The sequence below is a fragment of the Nerophis ophidion genome, linkage group LG16, assembly GCF_033978795.1.
Source record: "Nerophis ophidion isolate RoL-2023_Sa linkage group LG16, RoL_Noph_v1.0, whole genome shotgun sequence".
Taxonomy (NCBI): Eukaryota; Metazoa; Chordata; class Actinopteri; order Syngnathiformes; family Syngnathidae; genus Nerophis; species Nerophis ophidion.
In genome coordinates this window covers 50,022,564-50,041,588 of record NC_084626.1, presented here as the reverse complement: position 1 = coordinate 50,041,588, position 19,025 = coordinate 50,022,564, and the positions used below count along the sequence as shown (strand labels likewise).

The 19,025-nt window shown below is 39.4% G+C and overlaps 2 protein-coding genes across 3 annotated transcripts in view; one reads left to right on the top strand and one right to left on the bottom strand.

Annotated features, from left to right (window-relative positions):
* Nucleotides 1-14,351, bottom strand: part of zgc:123305 — a 92,117-nt gene extending 77,766 nt beyond the window's left edge. Inside the window, exon 1 of the mRNA XM_061875418.1 lies at nucleotides 14,246-14,351. The gene's annotated coding sequence lies outside the window, so the exon portion shown is untranslated. The remainder of the gene's footprint in view (nucleotides 1-14,245) is intronic.
* myl9b (myosin, light chain 9b, regulatory) overlaps nucleotides 1,518-19,025 on the top strand; it is a 27,486-nt gene continuing 9,978 nt past the window's right edge. The window contains exon 1 of one of the 2 annotated variants that reach the window (XM_061875421.1): nucleotides 1,518-1,654. Coding sequence is in view for 1 of the 2 variants with exons in the window: in XM_061875420.1 (XP_061731404.1) it covers nucleotides 14,364-14,385 (22 nt within the window). In the remaining variant the exon portion in view is untranslated. Of the gene's footprint in view, nucleotides 1,655-14,231; nucleotides 14,386-19,025 lie in introns of those variants that run through there. The other variant, XM_061875420.1, reaches the window with a different exon arrangement.

Genomic DNA, 19,025 nt, shown 5'->3' with positions numbered 1-19,025 from the left:
ACTATTATGTTAGATCCACTATGGACTGGACTCTCACACTATTATGTTAGATCCACTATGGACTGGACTCTCACACTATTATGTTAGATCCACTATGGCCTGGACTCTCACACTATTATGTTAGATCCACTATGGACTGGACTCTCACTATTATGTTATATCCACTATGGACTGGACTCTCACTATTATGTTAGATCCACTATGGACTGGACTCTCACTATTATGTTGGATCCACTATGGACTGGACTCTCACTAATATGTTAGATCCACTATGGACTGGACTCTCACAATATTATGTTAGATCCACTATGGACTGGACTCTCACTATTATGTTAGATCCACTATGGACTGGACTCTCACTATTATGTTAGATCCACTATGGACTGGACTCTCACTATTATGTTAGATCCACTATGGACTGGACTCTCACTATTATGCTAGATCCACTATGGACTGGACTCTCACTATTATGTTAGATCCACTCTGGACTGGACTCTCACTATTATGTTAGATGCACTATGGACTGGACTCTCACTATTATGTTGGATCCACTATGGACTGGACTCTCCCACTATTATGTTAGATCCACTATGGACTGGACTCTCACTATTATGTTAGATCCACTATGGACTGGACTCTCACTATTATGTTAGATGCACTATGGACTGGACTCTCACTATTATGTTAGATCCACTATGGACTGGACTCTCACACTATTATGTTAGATCCACTATGGACTGGACTCTCACTATTATGTTAGATCCACTATGGACTGGACTCTCACTATTATGTTAGATCCACTATGGACTGGACTCTCGTAATATTATGCTGGATCCACTCGACGTACCATTGCACCGGTCATCCAGTGGGGGGTCCCCACATCTGCGGTCCCCTCCAAGGTTTCTCATTGTCATCCCATTGGGTTGAGTTTTTCCTTGCCCTGATGTGGTATCTGAGCCCAGGATGTTGTTGTGGCTTGTGCAGCCCTTTGAGACACTTGTGATTTAGGGCTATATAAGTAAACATTGATGGATTGATTTAAGTGTTTGCGGGCCAGGTAAAAATGATGTGGCGGGCTACATCTGGAGCCAGGACCTTGAGTTCGATACCTGTGCTTCAACCTAATTAAATGCTGGCTAAAGTCGTGGAAAGCCCAGAGGAGATATTGCCGCCTCAGCATCAATCAGTCCAGGCATGACTTTATTGTCCCAGTGATGGCGACGCCTATTTAAGGAAGCTCCTGGTCTACAAAGTGATGCTGCTGCCATATGTCCTCCGCCATAGCTGCGGCTCCCTCTAAACATTTAGGTCCTTTTTCTCTAAATAAGGCAGCCGGTGGTTGTTCTGTCATTGTGCCTGCAAACATGCCTGCAGCCTGCATTCCTTCGCCTTGTATGGAGACACAAGCCCCGCGCCAAGGGTCCGCCCACAACACGGAGCTGCCTCCCCATTGGACAGGGCGGGACAAAAGGGGCGGGAACTGATAAAGTAGCGGTGCTGCCTCCCCATTGGACGGGGAGGGGAAAAGGGGCGGGGCCTGACAGGAGGCTGAGTCTAGAAACTTTTTCAGTGGGATCGTCTTGCCTTCCTTCCCGCATTAACGCCGCTCGGACCGGACTCGAGGAGCTCGCACCTATTCCTACCTAAACCCCAGGTGAGAAAAGACGCCTTTTCTCCTCTGTAAAACATCACAATAGTACCAATAATGTGTGAAGTCGGTGTAAATTGGCCGACACAGAGGCGTGTTTACTTCCGGCTCCGCTAAATTACACACAGGAATTCCGAAAAGCCCTTTTTTTTTTTTTTTCAAACATTGAACTCGCTCTTGCGTTGGGAATTCCTGCCATTTTGACCTCAAGTCCCGGCAAGTGACGACAGGAAAGTGTTTTAAGTCATATCGGTGCGTGTATGGGCGTGTTGGGCTCGAACATGGAGGAAAACAAACACAAGACAAACTGTCACTCATGTGTAATATTTATATTAGGATTTCTTCTAACAAGAGATTCGATTCACAATTTGTGGTTGCCGATACGATTTAGGGACGTTTTTTTTTTTTTTTTAGAACGATACATTCCGATCTACTTCATTTACGACAGGGGTGCCCACACTTTTTCTGCAGGCGAGCTACTTTTCAATTGACTAACTCGAGGGGATCTACCTCATTTATATATATCATTTATATGTATTTATTTATGAAAGAGACATTTTTGTAAACAAGTTAAATGTGTTTAATGATAATACAAGCATGTGTAACACATATAGATGTCTTTCTTTCACAAAGACAAGAATATAAGTTGGTGTATTACCTGATTCTGATGACTTGCATTGATTGGAATCAGACAGTAATGATGATAACGCCCACATTTTCAAATGGAGGAGAAAAAAAGTTGTCCTTTCTGTACAATACCACATGAAAGTGGTTGTTTTTTGGCATCTAATTCATCCAGCTTCCATACACTTTACAAGAAAAACATTGGCGGCAAATTCCGTAGCTTGCTTGATTGACATTCACGGCACCCGAGGGTCTTGTGAGATGACGCTGGCTGCTGCCAGTTCATTATTATGAAAAAATGACAGGGAGGAAGGCGAGAAACACTTTTTATTTCAACAGACTTTCGCGCCGTCCCTTCCGTCAAAACTTTAAAGGCCGACTGCACATTTCCTATCTTCACAATAAAAGCCCTGCTTCATGCTGCCTGCGCTAACAAAATAAGGGTCTCGGAAAGCTGGCGTGCACAAGTGATGTGCACGCCAGCTTTCTGAGGGATCGCTTGTGCACGCCAGTTTTCTGAGACTCTGTATTTTGTTAGCGCAGGCAGCATGAAGCAGGGCTTTTATTGTGAAGATAGGAAATGTGCAGTCGGCCTTTAGAGTTTTGACGGAAGGTACGGCGCGAGAGTCTGTTGAAATAAAAAGTGTTTCTCGCCTTCCTCTCGGTCATATTTTCATAATAATGATCTTGCAGCAGCAGCCAATATTTAATTATTTATGAAAGAATCAGTGACAATTCGCATTGGACACATTTCCAGTGAGGGTTGGACTCCGCCAAGGCTGTCCTTTGTCACCCATTCTGTTCATAACTTTTATGGACAGAATTTCTAGACGCAGTCAAGGCGTTGAGGGGTTCCGGTTTGGTGACCGCAGGATTAGGTCTCTGCTTTTTGCAGATGATGTGGTCCTGATGGCTTCATCTGACCTTCAGCTCTCACTGGATCGGTTCGCAGCCGAGTGTGAAGCGGCCGGAATGAGAATCAGCACCTCCAAATCCGAGTCCATGGTTCTCTCCCGAAAAAGGGTGGAGTGCCATCTCCGGGTTAGGGAGGAGACCCTGCCCCAAGTGGAGGAGTTCAAGTACCTCGGAGTCTTGTTCACGAGTGGGGGAAGAGTGGATTGTGAGATCGACAGGCGGATCGGTGCGGCGTCTTCAGTAATGCGGACGTTGTACCGATCCGTTGTGGTGAAGAAGGAGCTGAGCCGGAAGGCAAAGCTCTCAATTTACCGGTCAATCTACGTTCCCATCTTCACCTATGGTCATGAGCTTTGGGTCATGACTGAAAAGATAAGATCACGGGTACAAGCGGCCCAAATGAGTTTCCTCCGCCGTGTGGCGGGTCTCTCCCTTAGAGATAGGGTGAGAAGCTCTGCAATCCGGGAGGAACTCAAAGTAAAGCCGCTGCTCCTCCACATCGAGAGGAGCCAGGTGAGGTGGTTCGGGCATCTGGTCAGGATGCCACCCGAACGCCTCCCGAAGGAGGTATTTAGGGCACGTCCAACCGGTAGGAGGCCATGGGGAAGACCCAGGACACGTTGGGAAGACTATGTCTCCCGGTTGGCCTAGGAACGCCTTGGGATCCCCCCGGAAGAGCTAGACGAAGTGGCTGGGGAGAGGGAAGTCTGGGTTTCCCTGCTTAGGCTGCTACTCCTGCGACCCGACCACGGATAAGTGGAAGAAGATGGATGTTTATGAAAGAGACGTTTTTGTTAACTCGTTAAATGTGTTTAATGATTTCTTTTGTTTCATGAAGACAAGAATATAAGTTGGTGTATTACCTGATTCTGATGGCTTGCATTGTTTGGAATCAGACAGTAGTTCTGATAACGTCCACATTTTAGAATGGAGGAGAAAAAAGTCCTCCTCTCTGTCCAATACCACATGAAAGTGGTTAGTTGTTGGCGTCTTATTTGTCCAGCTTCCATACTCCTTTTTTTTTTTTTTAAACATTTTGCAAGAAATACATTGACGGCCAACTCTGTAGCTTGCTAACTTGTGCACGCTAGCTTTCAGAGAATCTTATTTTGTTAGCGCAGGCAGGATGAAGCAGGGCTTTTATTGTGAAGAAACCAACTGTGCAGTCTGTCTTTAGGGTTTTGACAGCAGGTACGGCGCGAGAGTGTTGAAATAAAAAGTGTTTGTTTTAAGTTTACACTTGTTCAAGAGCAAGTATTGATGCTGAGTTATAGACACTTTATCCCACTCAGGTTGTTTGTGTGTTTTGCTTTTTTAAATAATGTTTACAGCATTATTTGCACTTTATACTGTTCACTTTTTTACTGTTTAATGATGCCATTTCTGTTATGTATAATTTTTGATATTTTGTGTTTATCCTTGAATACCAACTATTGTGTATTATTCAAACTCACCTAATTCAGCTGGCTAGTTGTTATCAATCCATCCATCCATCCATTTCCTACCGCTAATTCCCTTTCGGGGTCGCGGGGGGCGCTGGCGCCTATCTCAGCTACAATCGGGCGGAAGGCGGGGTACACCCTGGACAAGTCGCCACCTCATCGCAGGGCCAACACAGACAGACAACATTCACACACTAGGGCCAATTTAGTGTTGCCAATCAACCTATCCCCAGGTGCATGTCTTTGGAGGTGGGAGGAAGCCGGAGTACCCGGAGGGAACCCACGCATTCACGGGGAGAACATGCAAACTCCACACAGAAAGATCCTCAGCCTGGAATTGAACCCAGGACTGCAGGACCTCCGTATTGTGAGGCAGACGCACTAACCCCTCTGCCACCGTGAAGCCAGTTGTTATCAAGAGTACTAAAATTATTTTCAGTATGAATCTGACAACTAAGTAGGCTAAATAACTTTAAACTTTAATACATGCTCGGATAGGCCAGTAACGGCCGGTATCGGATCGGAAGTGCAAAAACAATATCCGTATCGGATCGGAAGTGCAAAAGTGGTTACATTTTTAGTGCCGCTCAATTGTTTGGATGTACTTACTTCCTGCTACAAATGAGGTGTTCTAAAAAAGTTTTGGATGCCAAATTCATTTATTGATGTCTACTGTGTTCTGAAAACAGTCTTCCATTGTTCTAGTTAGACCACAGCAAATAACTCAATTAGAGGATCTCACATTGGACTGTTTACATTGGAGCGACCACACACACACATCCTTGTATTTCTGACCTTCTTGAGACCTGAGAAAAATGCCTGCCTCTTTAGGACCAACTTTCCTCGATATATAGGTAGGTAGGTAGCTCATTACTGAGCAAGTACAACAAAACTTTGTTTTCAGCACAAACCTGTTTAAGATTAGACAAACAAACAGTGTACAGGGTTACAGAACAGGAAGACTGATGGGTCCCGTAAAAGATGGGAAAAAGGTCAACGCTGGGGAAGGATGAGTAAAAAAATACAATCCAGACTGGGTTACCTAAGGGAGCCCAGTTCGGAGTGAGAAAAAACCTCCATAGCAAATCACAAGTACATATTACAACATACATCTCCAGATATCTAGCAACAGAGGGAAGGTAGTTCAAGGTCATGGTGGTAGGTCGCAGCTCTCAGGCGCTGGCCATCCATTCATCACCCCTACGGGATTTGCGTCGAGGGCGTTGGATTGGGGGACAGGGGGGTGTATGTGTGGTGTATATTTTTTGTGGATGCGTGTGTGTGTGTGTATAAGCCCATAGTGTGTCTCTGTTCCGTGGCCTTGATGTATTTGCCGTCGCTAGTCCAAAGTCCACAACAACAGATGTGTCCATGAGAGACAAAAAGGGAGTTTGTTGTGTCTTCGGGAGAGTCTCAAAGCCAGGGAAACAATCCAAGTTAAAATGATTTGTATGCGAGTGAAAATAAAATTTGCTTTTCACTCTAAAATTGTCTATGACTGGTCCTCAAAAACTGCCGGGTAGACAAGTCCGATGTAATCCACAGTTCTTCCCGCATCCTCCATTTGTGGCAGCTTTGGGGTACTTTGAAGACTGCCAGCAACTTCCAATTTGTCGACAAAACAGTGCAATGCTTGCTCCAATCAGCAGATGTCCTGTTGTCATAATTCCGAATAGGTGGATATCGACAGAAAAGGTCGTCAGGCACGCGGGCCTCCTTCTTCTCCCAAGAGTCCGTCGTGTGTCCAGCAACAACCGCTTCGTCACGACAGCAGGTTCCCTCAAACCCAAGTTCTTGTCAATTTTGTTGAGGCCAGTTAAATAGTTCCAATGTTTAGATTTGGAGAGCAGTGCAAAAAGAGGCAACAAGAAAGTTAAGACAAGACAAAACGAAGAAGCAAGCAGGAGAGGAAAGGAGATACAGATTTGTATTTACAATATTAATAATATATACATACTATGCAAATATAAAAAAGGTTAGCTTTTAGTTAATTTTATTTGTAATTGTGATTTAAAAAAGGCTCCAAAAAAGCGTACCCCGTGGTTTACAGAAGAAACTAGAGCTCAGAAATTATTATGTAGAAAGCTGGAACGCAAATGGCGCACGACTAAACTTGAGGTGCACCATCAAGCATGGAGTGATGGTTTAATAACTTATAAACGCATGCTTACCTTAGCTAAAGCTAAATATTACTCAAATCTCATCCACCGTAATAAAAACGATCCTAAATTTTTGTTTAGTACAGTAGCATCGCTAACCCAACAAGGGACTCCTTCCAGTAGCCCCACCCACTCAGCTGATGACTTTATGCAATTCTTTAGTAAGAAAATTGAAGTCATTAGAAAGGAGATTAAAGACAATGCGTCCCAGCTACAACTGGATTCTATTAACACTGACACGATTGTATATACGGCGGATACTGCCCTCCAAAATAGTTTCTCTTGTTTTGAGGAAATAACATTAGAGGAATTGTTACGTGTAAATGGAATAAAACAAACAACATGTTTACTTGACCCTCTTCCTGGGAAACTGATCAAGGAGCTCTTTGTATTATTAGGTCCATCAGTGCTAAATATTATAAACTTATCACTCTCCTCGGGCACTGTTCCCCTAGCATTCAAAAAAGCGGTTATTCATCCTCTTCTTAAAAGACCTAACCTCGATCCTGACCTCATGGTAAACTACCGACCGGTGTCTCACCTTCCCTTTATTTCAAAAATCCTCGAAAAAATTTTTGCGGAGCAGTTAAATGAACACTTAGCGTCTAACAATCTATGTGAAACCTTTCAATCCGGTTTCAGGGCAAATCACTCCACGGAGACAGCCCTCGCAAAAATGACTAATGATCTATTGCTGACGATGGATTCTGATGCGTCATCTATGTTGCTGCTCCTCGATCTTAGCGCTGCTTTCGATACCGTCGATCATAATATTTTATTAGAACGTATCAAAACACGAATTGGTATGTCAGACTTAGCCCTGTCTTGGTTTAACTCTTATCTTACTGATAGGATGCAGTGTGTCTCCCATAACAATGTGACCTCGGACTACGTTAAGGTAACGTGTGGAGTTCCCCAGGGTTCGGTCCTTGGCCCTGCACTCTTCAGCATCTACATGCTGCCGCTAGGTGACATCATACGCAAATACGGTTTTAGCTTTCACTGTTATGCTGATGACACCCAACTCTACATGCCCCTAAAGCTGACCAACACGCCGGACTGTAGTCAGCTGGAAGCGTGTCTTAATGAAATTAAACAATGGATGTCCGCTAACTTTTTGCAACTCAACGCCAAAAAAACGGAAATGCTGATTGTCGGTCCTGCTAGACACCGACCTCTATTTAATAATACAACTCTAACATTTGACAACCAAACAATTAAACAAGGCGACAGGTAAAGAATCTGGGTATTATCTTTGACCCAACTCTCTCCTTTGAGGCACACATTAAAAGCGTTACTATAACGGCCTTCTTCCATCTCCGTAATATCGCTAAAATTCGCTCCATTCTGTCCACTAAAGACGCTAAGATCATTAACCATGCGTTTGTTACGTCTCGCCTCGACTACTGTAACGTATTATTTTCGGGTCTCCCCATGTCTAGCATTAAAAGATTACAGTTGGTACAAAATGCGGCTGCTAGACTTTTTGTGCAGCCCTTTGAAACACTAGTGATTTAGGGCTATATGAGTAAACATTGATTGATTGATTTAGTCTTCATTATTTACTTCGTTATTACAGTATGTCTCTATGTACAGTACATACTGTATTTTTCGGACTATAAGTCGCAGTTTTTTTCATAGTTTGGCTGGGGGTGCGACATATACTCCGGGGTGATTTTTGTGTGAAATTATTAACACATTAGCGTAAAATATCAAATAATAATATTTATTTCATTCGCGGAAGAGACGAAGAAAATGTCAGCAATCGTCACACACACGTCAACCAATAAGAATTCGCCGGGGGAGGGTCATGGCGGAAGTGCATTGTGGGTCATGGCATGCTAACTGCTATATGCTACTGCCGTAGCTATTAAAATGGATCATTTCATTGTTGGCGATAACTTATAAAAACTTAGAAGGGCTGAATAAAAATGGCAGCAAAAAGGAAATCATGTACTGCAGATTACAAGCTGGACGTAGTGAAATATGCAGAAGAAAAGGACAAGAGGAAGCGGCGCATATCTTTGGAGTTGGCAGAGTTGTTTAGAAGCAACATCGAGGAAGAAGATTTCATGGGATTTATGGATTAGGAGTGAGAGATAGTTTGGTAAAGTGTAGCATGTTCTATATGTTATAGTTATTTGAATGACTCTTACCATAATATGTTAGGTTAACATAGCAGTTGGTTATTTATGCCTCATATAACCTACACTCATTCAGCCTGTTGTTCACTATTCTTTATTTTAAATTGCCTTTCAAATGTCTATTCTTGATGTTGGATTTTATCAAATACATTTCCCCCAAAAATGCGACTTATACTCCAGTGCGACTTGTATATGTTTTTTTTTCCTTCTTTATTATGCATTTTCGGCCACAGCGATTTATAATCCGTAAAATACGGTAGTTATTTTTTAAATTAATTTTGCCCAAATGGGGCACATTTCAATTTCTTACATATATTGACCAGAGGGGGAGCACTTCAAATGCTTACACACACTTGTTATTTCATATGTTTGCCAGAGGGGGAACACTTTTAAAAAGCGATGCACAGTCAATTTGAAAAATCCCTCCTTTTTGGGACCATACTAATTAAAGTTAAAGTATTGACCCACCATCCTTGTTCACCCCCTGGGAGGTGAGGGGAGCAGTGGGCAGCAGCGGTGGCCGCGCCTGGGAATAATTTTTGGGTGATTCAACCGCCAATTTCAACCCTTAATGCTGAGTGCCAAGCAGGGAGGTAATGGCTACCATTTTTAGTAGGGATGCACCGAAATGAAAATTTGTGGCCGAAGCCGAAGAAAAATTAAACGCTTGGCCGAATAGCGAATAATGAATGCAGTTTTTCATAATTTTTTTAATATTGCATAAATAGCCTAGAATAAATATTTAGACATGTTTTTCAAATAAAGTAATTTTTCATTGAATATTGACATTTTTTTTAATATTCCAGTAGCCTTTGCTTTTCAAAAAAAGCACAACGTTTTTCATTTATATTAGGCCTTCAAACAAAACATGCATTCCAAAAAAAAAAAAAATGCATTAAAGTGGATAAACCCACAACAAATGAATTATTGTCCTTTTGGCAAAAGTCTGCTTAGCCACAGTAGATATGCTAATAATGTAAACAGAAGGCTCAAGTAAATCTCAAATAAGTGTGTGCATGTAACCTCATACACTTATACAGGTAGCCTACACAACAGGCTAATAATGTAAACAGAGGCCCCACTAAATCTCAATAAGTGTGTGCTTGTAACCTCATACACTTATACAGGTACACAACATATCCCAACGTCACCGCGTCAAAAAATTGCGTCACACGCCACTATTCGGCGTTGTTTTTAACTCATTCCACCGAAGGCCGAATGTGGCTTTTTTAGCCATATTCGGCCGAATATATTCGGTTACCGATTAATCGGTGCATCCCTAATTTTTAGTCTTTGGTGTGACTCGGCCGGGGTTTGAACTCACGACCTACCCATCTCAGGGCGGACACTCTAACCACTATAGGCCACTGAGCAGCTTAATTGTGATATATTTCACCACCAGGGGTGCAAATGAGACATTCTCTAATAGATGCAATGTTTTTCCGTATTAAGACCATGATTTCGATCCTAACTTGTTCACACCTCCTCATATGGAAGCTACTTTTCCTTGTTGCTGTCTCGAGAAGGGTAGAAATACAAAAAGCACACACACACTGTTGATGAAAGTCTGTGTGGATGAGAGACGACTTTATCTGATTGAGGCATTTCATGGTTACTTGCAGGATAACTCGGAAGTTAAATCCAGTTTGTTCTCCAGACTTTGCAATGGAAACAAGACCAAAGCTGGCGTATGTTGGCAATAACAGAAACGACTGCATTTTTCTTTTGTACACGCAAACCCTTACTAATGCTTTTGTTATGACTTACAAGTCAGTAGATAAGAAGAGCAGCATTCACCGCCCTACTCACTAAATAGAAGTATTGAGACTTTTTTGATCCACAGGGGAAATAGTTTAACACAGTAGCTCAACGACGAGAGGAAAGGATAACTAAAACACTCTCAGGGACATTGAAAAAAGGAAGAAATAATAAATCAAAGTAAAGACAATGATTATTTAGGGCTCATCGATACAAGCAGGTCATAGTGACCACAATAAATATATTAAACGTTAAGTATTACCTCACACATAAACAACGTTAAGTAGATAGCAAGATAAGTAAAGTTATTATATAAACGTGAATTGATGCAATGCAGTGACTTTAAATAATAGTCAACAGGTTCTGCATAACTGTATTGATAATAATGTGTTTATTAATAAAAATAATAAAATACATAAATTAGAGATGTCCGATATGGGTTTTTTGCCGATATTGTCCAACTCCTAATTACCAGTTCCGATATCAACCAATACCGATATATACAGTCATAGAATGAACACATTATGATGCCTCATTTTGTTGTGATGCCCCGCTGGATGCATTAAACAATGTAACAAGGTTTTCCAAAATAAATCAACTCAAGTTATGGAAAAAAATGCCAACATGGCACTGCCATATTTATCATTGAAGTCACAAAGTGCATTTTTCTTTTAAATGCCTCCAAACAGCAGCTTGGAATTTGAGACATGCAACACCCCAAAGCCAAACATTACTTAGATGTTTGTTTTTTACTTTCTTTGACCAAATCTCTCTCTTAACTCCAGCCCTAAACAAAAATACCAAACATGTCATGTTTTTTTTTTAACCTTTCAAACGTCTTTTGATCAAAGGATCAGTTGCCAATTGTGCATTACATTTAAACCTGTGAAAAATGTTGTACAATAGACTGTATTTGTTATTCACATGTGACTAATGCTGTATATATGACTGTATTTATATTATTGACATGTGAATAATGCGATATAATAGAATGTATTTATTATTCACATGCGAATAATAAAAATAGTCTATTATACATCATTATTTACATATGATTAACATAAATAGTCTATTATGGACTATGTTAATATGTAAATAATGATGTTAGTACTGTATTTTTTTATTATTCACATGTCAATAATGCTGTATAATAGACTGTATTTATATTATTCACATGTGAATAATGCTGTATAATAGACTGTATTTATACTATTCACATGTGAATAATGCTGTTTAATAAACTATTTGTCATTCACATGTGAATAATGCTGTATAATAGAATGTATTTATACTATTCATATGCGAATAATGCTGTATAATAGACTGTATTTATATTACTCACATGCGAATAATGCTGTATAATAGACTTTATTTATATTATTCACATGTGAATAATGCTGTTTAATAGACTAGTTGTCATTCACATGTGAAGAATGCTGTATAATAGACTGTATTTATTTTATGCACATGTGGATAATGTTGTACAATAGACTGTATTTGTTATTCACATGTGACTAATGCTGTATATATGACTGTATTTATATTATTGACATGTGAATAATGCTATATAATAGAATGTATTTATTATTCACATGCGAATAATAAAAATAGTCTATTATACATCATTATTTACATATGATTAACATAAATAGTCTATTATGGACTATGTTAATATGTAAATAATGATGTTAGTACTGTATTTTTTTATTATTCACATGTCAATAATGCTGTATAATAGACTGTATTTATATTATTCACATGTGAATAATGCTGTATAATAGACTGTATTTATACTATTCACATGTGAATAATGCTGTTTAATAAACTATTTGTCATTCACATGTGAATAATGCTGTATAATAGAATGTATTTATACTATTCATATGCGAATAATGCTGTATAATAGACTGTATTTATATTACTCACATGCGAATAATGCTGTATAATAGACTTTATTTATATTATTCACATGTGAATAATGCTGTTTAATAGACTAGTTGTCATTCACATGTGAAGAATGCTGTATAATAGACTGTATTTATTTTATGCACATGTGGATAATGTTGTACAATAGACTGTATTTGTTATTCACATGTGACTAATGCTGTATATATGACTGTATTTATATTATTGACATGTGAATAATGCTATATAATAGAATGTATTTATTATTCACATGCGAATAATAAAAATAGTCTATTATACATCATTATTTACATATGATTAACATAAATAGTCTATTATGGACTATGTTAATATGTAAATAATGATGTTAGTACTGTATTTTTTTATTATTCACATGTCAATAATGCTGTATAATAGACTGTATTTATATTATTCACATGTGAATAATGCTGTATAATAGACTGTATTTATACTATTCACATGTGAATAATGCTGTTTAATAAACTATTTGTCATTCACATGTGAATAATGCTGTATAATAGAATGTATTTATACTATTCATATGCGAATAATGCTGTATAATAGACTGTATTTATATTACTCACATGCGAATAATGCTGTATAATAGACTTTATTTATATTATTCACATGTGAATAATGCTGTTTAATAGACTAGTTGTCATTCACATGTGAATAATGCTGTATAATAGACTGTATTTATATTATTCACATGTGAATAATGCCGTATAATAGACTGTATTTATATTACTCACATGCGAATAATGCTGTATAATAGACTGTATTTATATTATTCACATGTGAATAATGCTGTTTAATAGACTATTTGTCATTCACATGTGAATAATGCTGTATAATAGAATGTATTTATACTATTCATTTGCGAATAATGCTGTATAAGACTGTATTTATATTACTCACATGCGAATAATGCTGTATAATAGACTGTATTTATATTACTCATGCAAATAATGCTGTATAATAGACTGTATTTATATTATTCACATGTGAATAATGCTGTTTAATAGACTATTTGTCATTGATTCAGGGCTATATAAGTAAACATTGATTGATTGATTGATTGATTCACATGTGAATAATGCTGTATAATAGAATGTATTTATACTATTCATATGCGAATAATGCTGTATAATAGACTGTATTTATATTATTCACATGTGAATAATGCTGTATAATAGACTGTATTTATATTACTCACATGTGAATAATGCTGTATAATAGACTGTATTTATATTACTCACATGTGAAAAATGATGTAGAATAGACTGTATTTGTTATTCACATGTGAATAATGCTGTAGAATAGACTGTATTTATGGTATTCACGTGTGAATAATGCAGTGTAATAGACTGTATTTATGTTACTCACTTGTAAAAAATACCTAAGTGTTTATTGTCTATTGTGAGCGAACTGTGATGCAAAATTTCCCCCAGGGATCAATAAAGTACTTTCTATTCTATTATATTCTATTTCTACGCACTTATATTTTGTTGGTCAGACATTAATTACATTTATATCATGTTTGTTCAATGAACAAAAAGAAGGGAGTATATTTGTGTGGGAACAGTAGGTAAGATAGTTGTGTGCAGAGACAAATAGTTTTAGTCTTACCTGTTTTGACACACGTCACACCAGGAAGCCAGGACAACGCTGACGAGGGCGCAAAGTGTCTCTTGTCATTAGTCTTTGATCCGCACACAAGAATCCGTGACCTGTATTTACAGACGACATGATGAACAACAGTCTATCTAGTAAGTGAGGATATATGACATTGAACATTGAAACGTGTATTTCCTGTGGGTGTGAGCGGCTTTTCTGTCCAAAAACACGTTCATTCTGTCCTTAGGTGTGATTGTTAATGATTGTTGGTCTATCTGTGTGTGACCTAGCTGGGATTGATTATACATATTACTTACGGACACTTGCTGTGTGGAATACTTTGCACGGTTTGAAATAAAGCCAGCGTACAAGGGAGACAAGAAAAGTCAAAACAGGAAGTGCCTTTCTTGGAGCAATTATGACCTCCCCTTTGTGGAATGTGTTGGGGCGCTCCGTGACATGGCAGACCTGCAGTGCTTCTTGGAGGCAGACTGCGTTGATTTGTACATATTTCATCTGGAAGAGTACCTTTCCAGCGTGCCGTCGCCGATGATAGACTGTACACGCCGGTTTTGACGCGTAATTCGTCACGTTGAAGAAGGCGACGGACGTTTCGAGAGAGAGCTATTTCATTTATTAGCTTTTATTTGTTTATGATGCTATAGAGCAGGGGTAGGGAACCTCCGGCTTTAGAGCCAGATGTGGCTCTTTTGATGTTTGCATCTGGCTCTCAGATTAATCTTAGCAGACATTACTTAACACGACAAGTACCGTATTTTCCGGACCATAAACTGCAGTTTTTTTCATATACTCCGGAGCGACTTATGTGTGAAATTAAGAGATTACCGTAAAATATCAAATACATTTATCTCATTTTGCGGAAGAGACAAAGAAAATGTCAGGAATCGTCACACACACGTCAACCAATAAGAATTTGGCGGGGGAGGGTCATGGCAGAAGTGCATTGTGGGTCATGGAATGCTAACTGCTAACTGCTATATGCTACTGCCGTGGTTCTCAACCTTTTTTCAGTGATGTGCCCCCGTGAACATTTTTTTGATTCAAGTACCCTCCTATTCCCATTGTTTTTATTCTTTTTGTAATATTTCTCTATTTTGTTTCCTTTTAAACCCCCATTATTTACTTTTTACTTTTTTCTTTAAATTGATCTCAACTCTGTACACTGCTGCTGGAATTTTAATTTTCCTGAAGGAACTCTCCTGAAGGAATCAATAAAGTACTATCTATCTATCTATCTATCTATCTATCTATCTATCTATCTATCTATTTATCTATCTAATCAGAGCAAAGCATTTTTGGTTGAAAAAAAAGAGATAAAGAAGTAAAATACAGCACTATGTCATCAGTTTCTGATTTATTAAATTGTATAACAGTGCAAAATATTGCTCATTTGTAGTGGTCTTTCTTCAACTATTTGGACAAAAAGGTCTAAAAATAACTAAAAACTTTTTGAAAAATAAACAAGTGATTCAATTATAAATAAATATTTCTACACATAGAAGTAATCATCAACTTAAAGTGCCCTCTTTGGGGATTGTAATAGAGGTGTATTCATCAACTTCATTCTAAACATTTCTTCACAAAAAAATAAATCTTTAGCATCAATATTTATGGAACATGTCCACAAAAAAATCAAGCTGTCAACACTGACTATTGCATTGTTGCATTTCTTTTCACAGTTTATGAACTTACATTCATATTTTGTTGAGGTATCATTCAATAAATACATTTATAAAGGATATTTGAATTGTTGCTATTTTTAGAATATTTTAAAAAAATCTCATGACCCCTTGCCATACCGTTAAGTACCCCCAGGGGTACGCGTACCCCCATTTGAGAACCACTGGCCTAGTGGTTAGAACAGGGGTGCCCATTACGTCGATCGCGAGCTACCAGTCGACCGCGGGGGGTGTGTCAGTCGATCTCCAGCCAGGCTTTTAAAAAAAAATAGACCTAAAAATGAGTGATCATCAATCTTCACCAAGACGTCACTTAAATGACATTCACGGTACCGGAGGGTCTTGTGAGATGACGCTGGCTGCTGCAAGATCATTATTATGAAAAATGACCGAGAGGAAGGCGAGAAACACTTTTTATTTCAACAGACTCTCGCGCCGTACCTTCCGTCAAAACTCTAAAGGCCGACTGCACATTTCCTATCTTCACAATAAAAGCCCTGCTTCATGCTGCCTGCGCTAACAAAATACAGAGTCTCGGAAAACTGGCGTGCACAAGCGATCCCTCAGAAAGCTGGAGTGCACATCACTTATGCACGCCAGCTTTCCGAGACTCTTATTTTGTTAGTGCAGGCAGCATGAAGCAGAGCTTTTATTGTGAAGATAGGAAATGTGCTGTCGGCCTTTAGAGTTTTGACGGTAGGGACGGCGCGAAAGTCTGTTGAAATAAAAAGTGTTTCTCGCCTTCCTCTCTGTCATTTTTTCATAATAATGAACTGGCAGCAGCCAGCGTCATCTCACAAGACCCTCGGGTGCCGTGAATGTCAATCAAGCAAGCTACGGAATTTGCCGCCAATGTTTTTCTTGTAAAGTGTATGGAAGCTGGATGAATTAGATGCCAAAAACCAACCACTTTCATGTGGTATTGTACAGAAAGGACAACTTTTTTTTCTCCTCCATTTGAAAATGTGGGCGTTATCATCATTACTGTCTGATTCCAATCAATGCAAGTCATCAGAATCAGGTAATACACCAACTTATATTCTTGTCTTTGTGAAAGAAAGATATCTATATGTGTTACGCATGCTTGTATTATCATTAAACATATTTAACTTGTTTACAAAAATGTCTTTCATAAATAAATAAATATAAATGATATATATAAATGAGGTAGATCCCCTCGAGTTGGTCAATTGAAAAGTAGCTCGCCTGCAGAAAAAGTGTGGGCACCCCTGGGTTAAAGTGTCCGCCCTGAGATGGGTAGGTCGTGAGTTCAAACCCCGGCCGAGTCATACCAAAGACTATAAAAATGGGAGCCATTACCTCCCTGCTTGGCACTCCGCATCAAGACTTGGAATTGGGGTATAAATCACCAAAAATGATTCCCAGGCGCAGCCATCGCTGCTGCCCACAGCTCCCCTCACCTCCCAGGTGGTGATCAAGGGGGATGAGTCAAATGCAGAGAATAATTTCACCACACCTAGTGTGTGTGTGACAATCATTGGTACTTTAACTTAACTGGCTGGTGATGGACGTAACGGGCACCTCTTCATCAATAAATGATCTTTGAAACATCTCAGTGTGGTAGAAACACAGCAGAAACATCTTGTACATACACTTAGGTAAAACGGAATCCATCTTTTTTGGGTCCCATATCAAACTTAAGAAGGTCAGTGTCTTCACTATAAAAGTGGGTGACATTGTTATCACCAGGAAGGATGAGATCACCTACCTAGGTTCCATTCTAGAGGCTAATCCTTCCTGTGATAAAATGGCAACCAAGGTGATCAAAAAGGTCAACCAAAGAACGTGATTCCTCTACAGAATCTCCTCTCTGGTCAACAAAAGCACCTTGAGGATTCTAGCGGGAACTCTCATTCAACCCTTCTTCGATTACGCTTGCACCTCCTGGTACCCCAGCACCTCCAAAACCCTCAAATCTAGACTCCAAACATCCCAGAATAAGCTAATCCGGTTACTTTTAGACCTCCACCCCAGATCACACCTCAATCCAACCCACTTCTCCAAAGTGGGCTGGCTCAGGGTGGAGGACAGAGTAAAACAACTTGCACTGAGCCTGGTCTATAAAATCCGCTACACCTCCTTGATACCGAAGTACATGTCAAACTACTTCCTTAACGTAAATGACCGCCACAACACCAGGGGGAGCTCCACAAACCCAGATTTCGATCTAACAAAGGTCTTAACTCACTCTCTTTCTATGCCACATCAATGTGGAATGCACTCCCAACAGGTATAAAAGTAAGTGCATCTCTATATTCCTTCAAAAGCGCTCTAAAACAACACCTCCAGGCAACTTCAACACTTTACTAATACCCTCCTCCATTCACATCCCATCTCCCCGGATTATAAACAACTCAAATGTACTTCTAATGTATATACTTGTTCTTATGCTATCTGAACTCTGCTGGCTGTACATATCCTACTAAATAAGACCTACACTGTTTCAATGTCCACATTTCTCTGTTGATGCAATTGTTGATGACTGAAGTTCTGATATCAACCAAAGCTCCTCATCTCACCCCCCAGATTGTAAATAATGTAAATAATTCAATGTACATACTATGATGATTAACTTGTGTGATGACTGTATTATGTTGATAGTATATATTTGTACCATGAATTGATTAACGTGGACCCCGACTTAAACAAGTTGAAAAACTTATTGGGGTGTTACCATTTAGTGGTCAATTGTACGGAATATGTACTGAACTGTGCAATCTACTAATAAAAGTATCAATCAATCAATCAATTGTTAAATGACTAGCAGTGTGACTGCATCGTACACAGCCATTCCAAGTCTTACCAGTGGACAGACACTTGGTCAACCTGTTCACTTTGCAACAGGTTGGCATGGTACCCAGGGACAAAAGAGGGCATGATGTCATCCTGCTGTGACTCATCTGCCAAACGGGCTTTCACCAAACAGCCGCTACCCTAAATTAGCTTTTCTGGTAACAACAACAGCCTCGCTATGAGAGATACTGGCAGAGCTGAATATGAGGGACCGTTCTATTTCATCTTCTCTTGAAAGGTCGCCGAGAACAGCACATCAAAAACAACTTGAGAATTCA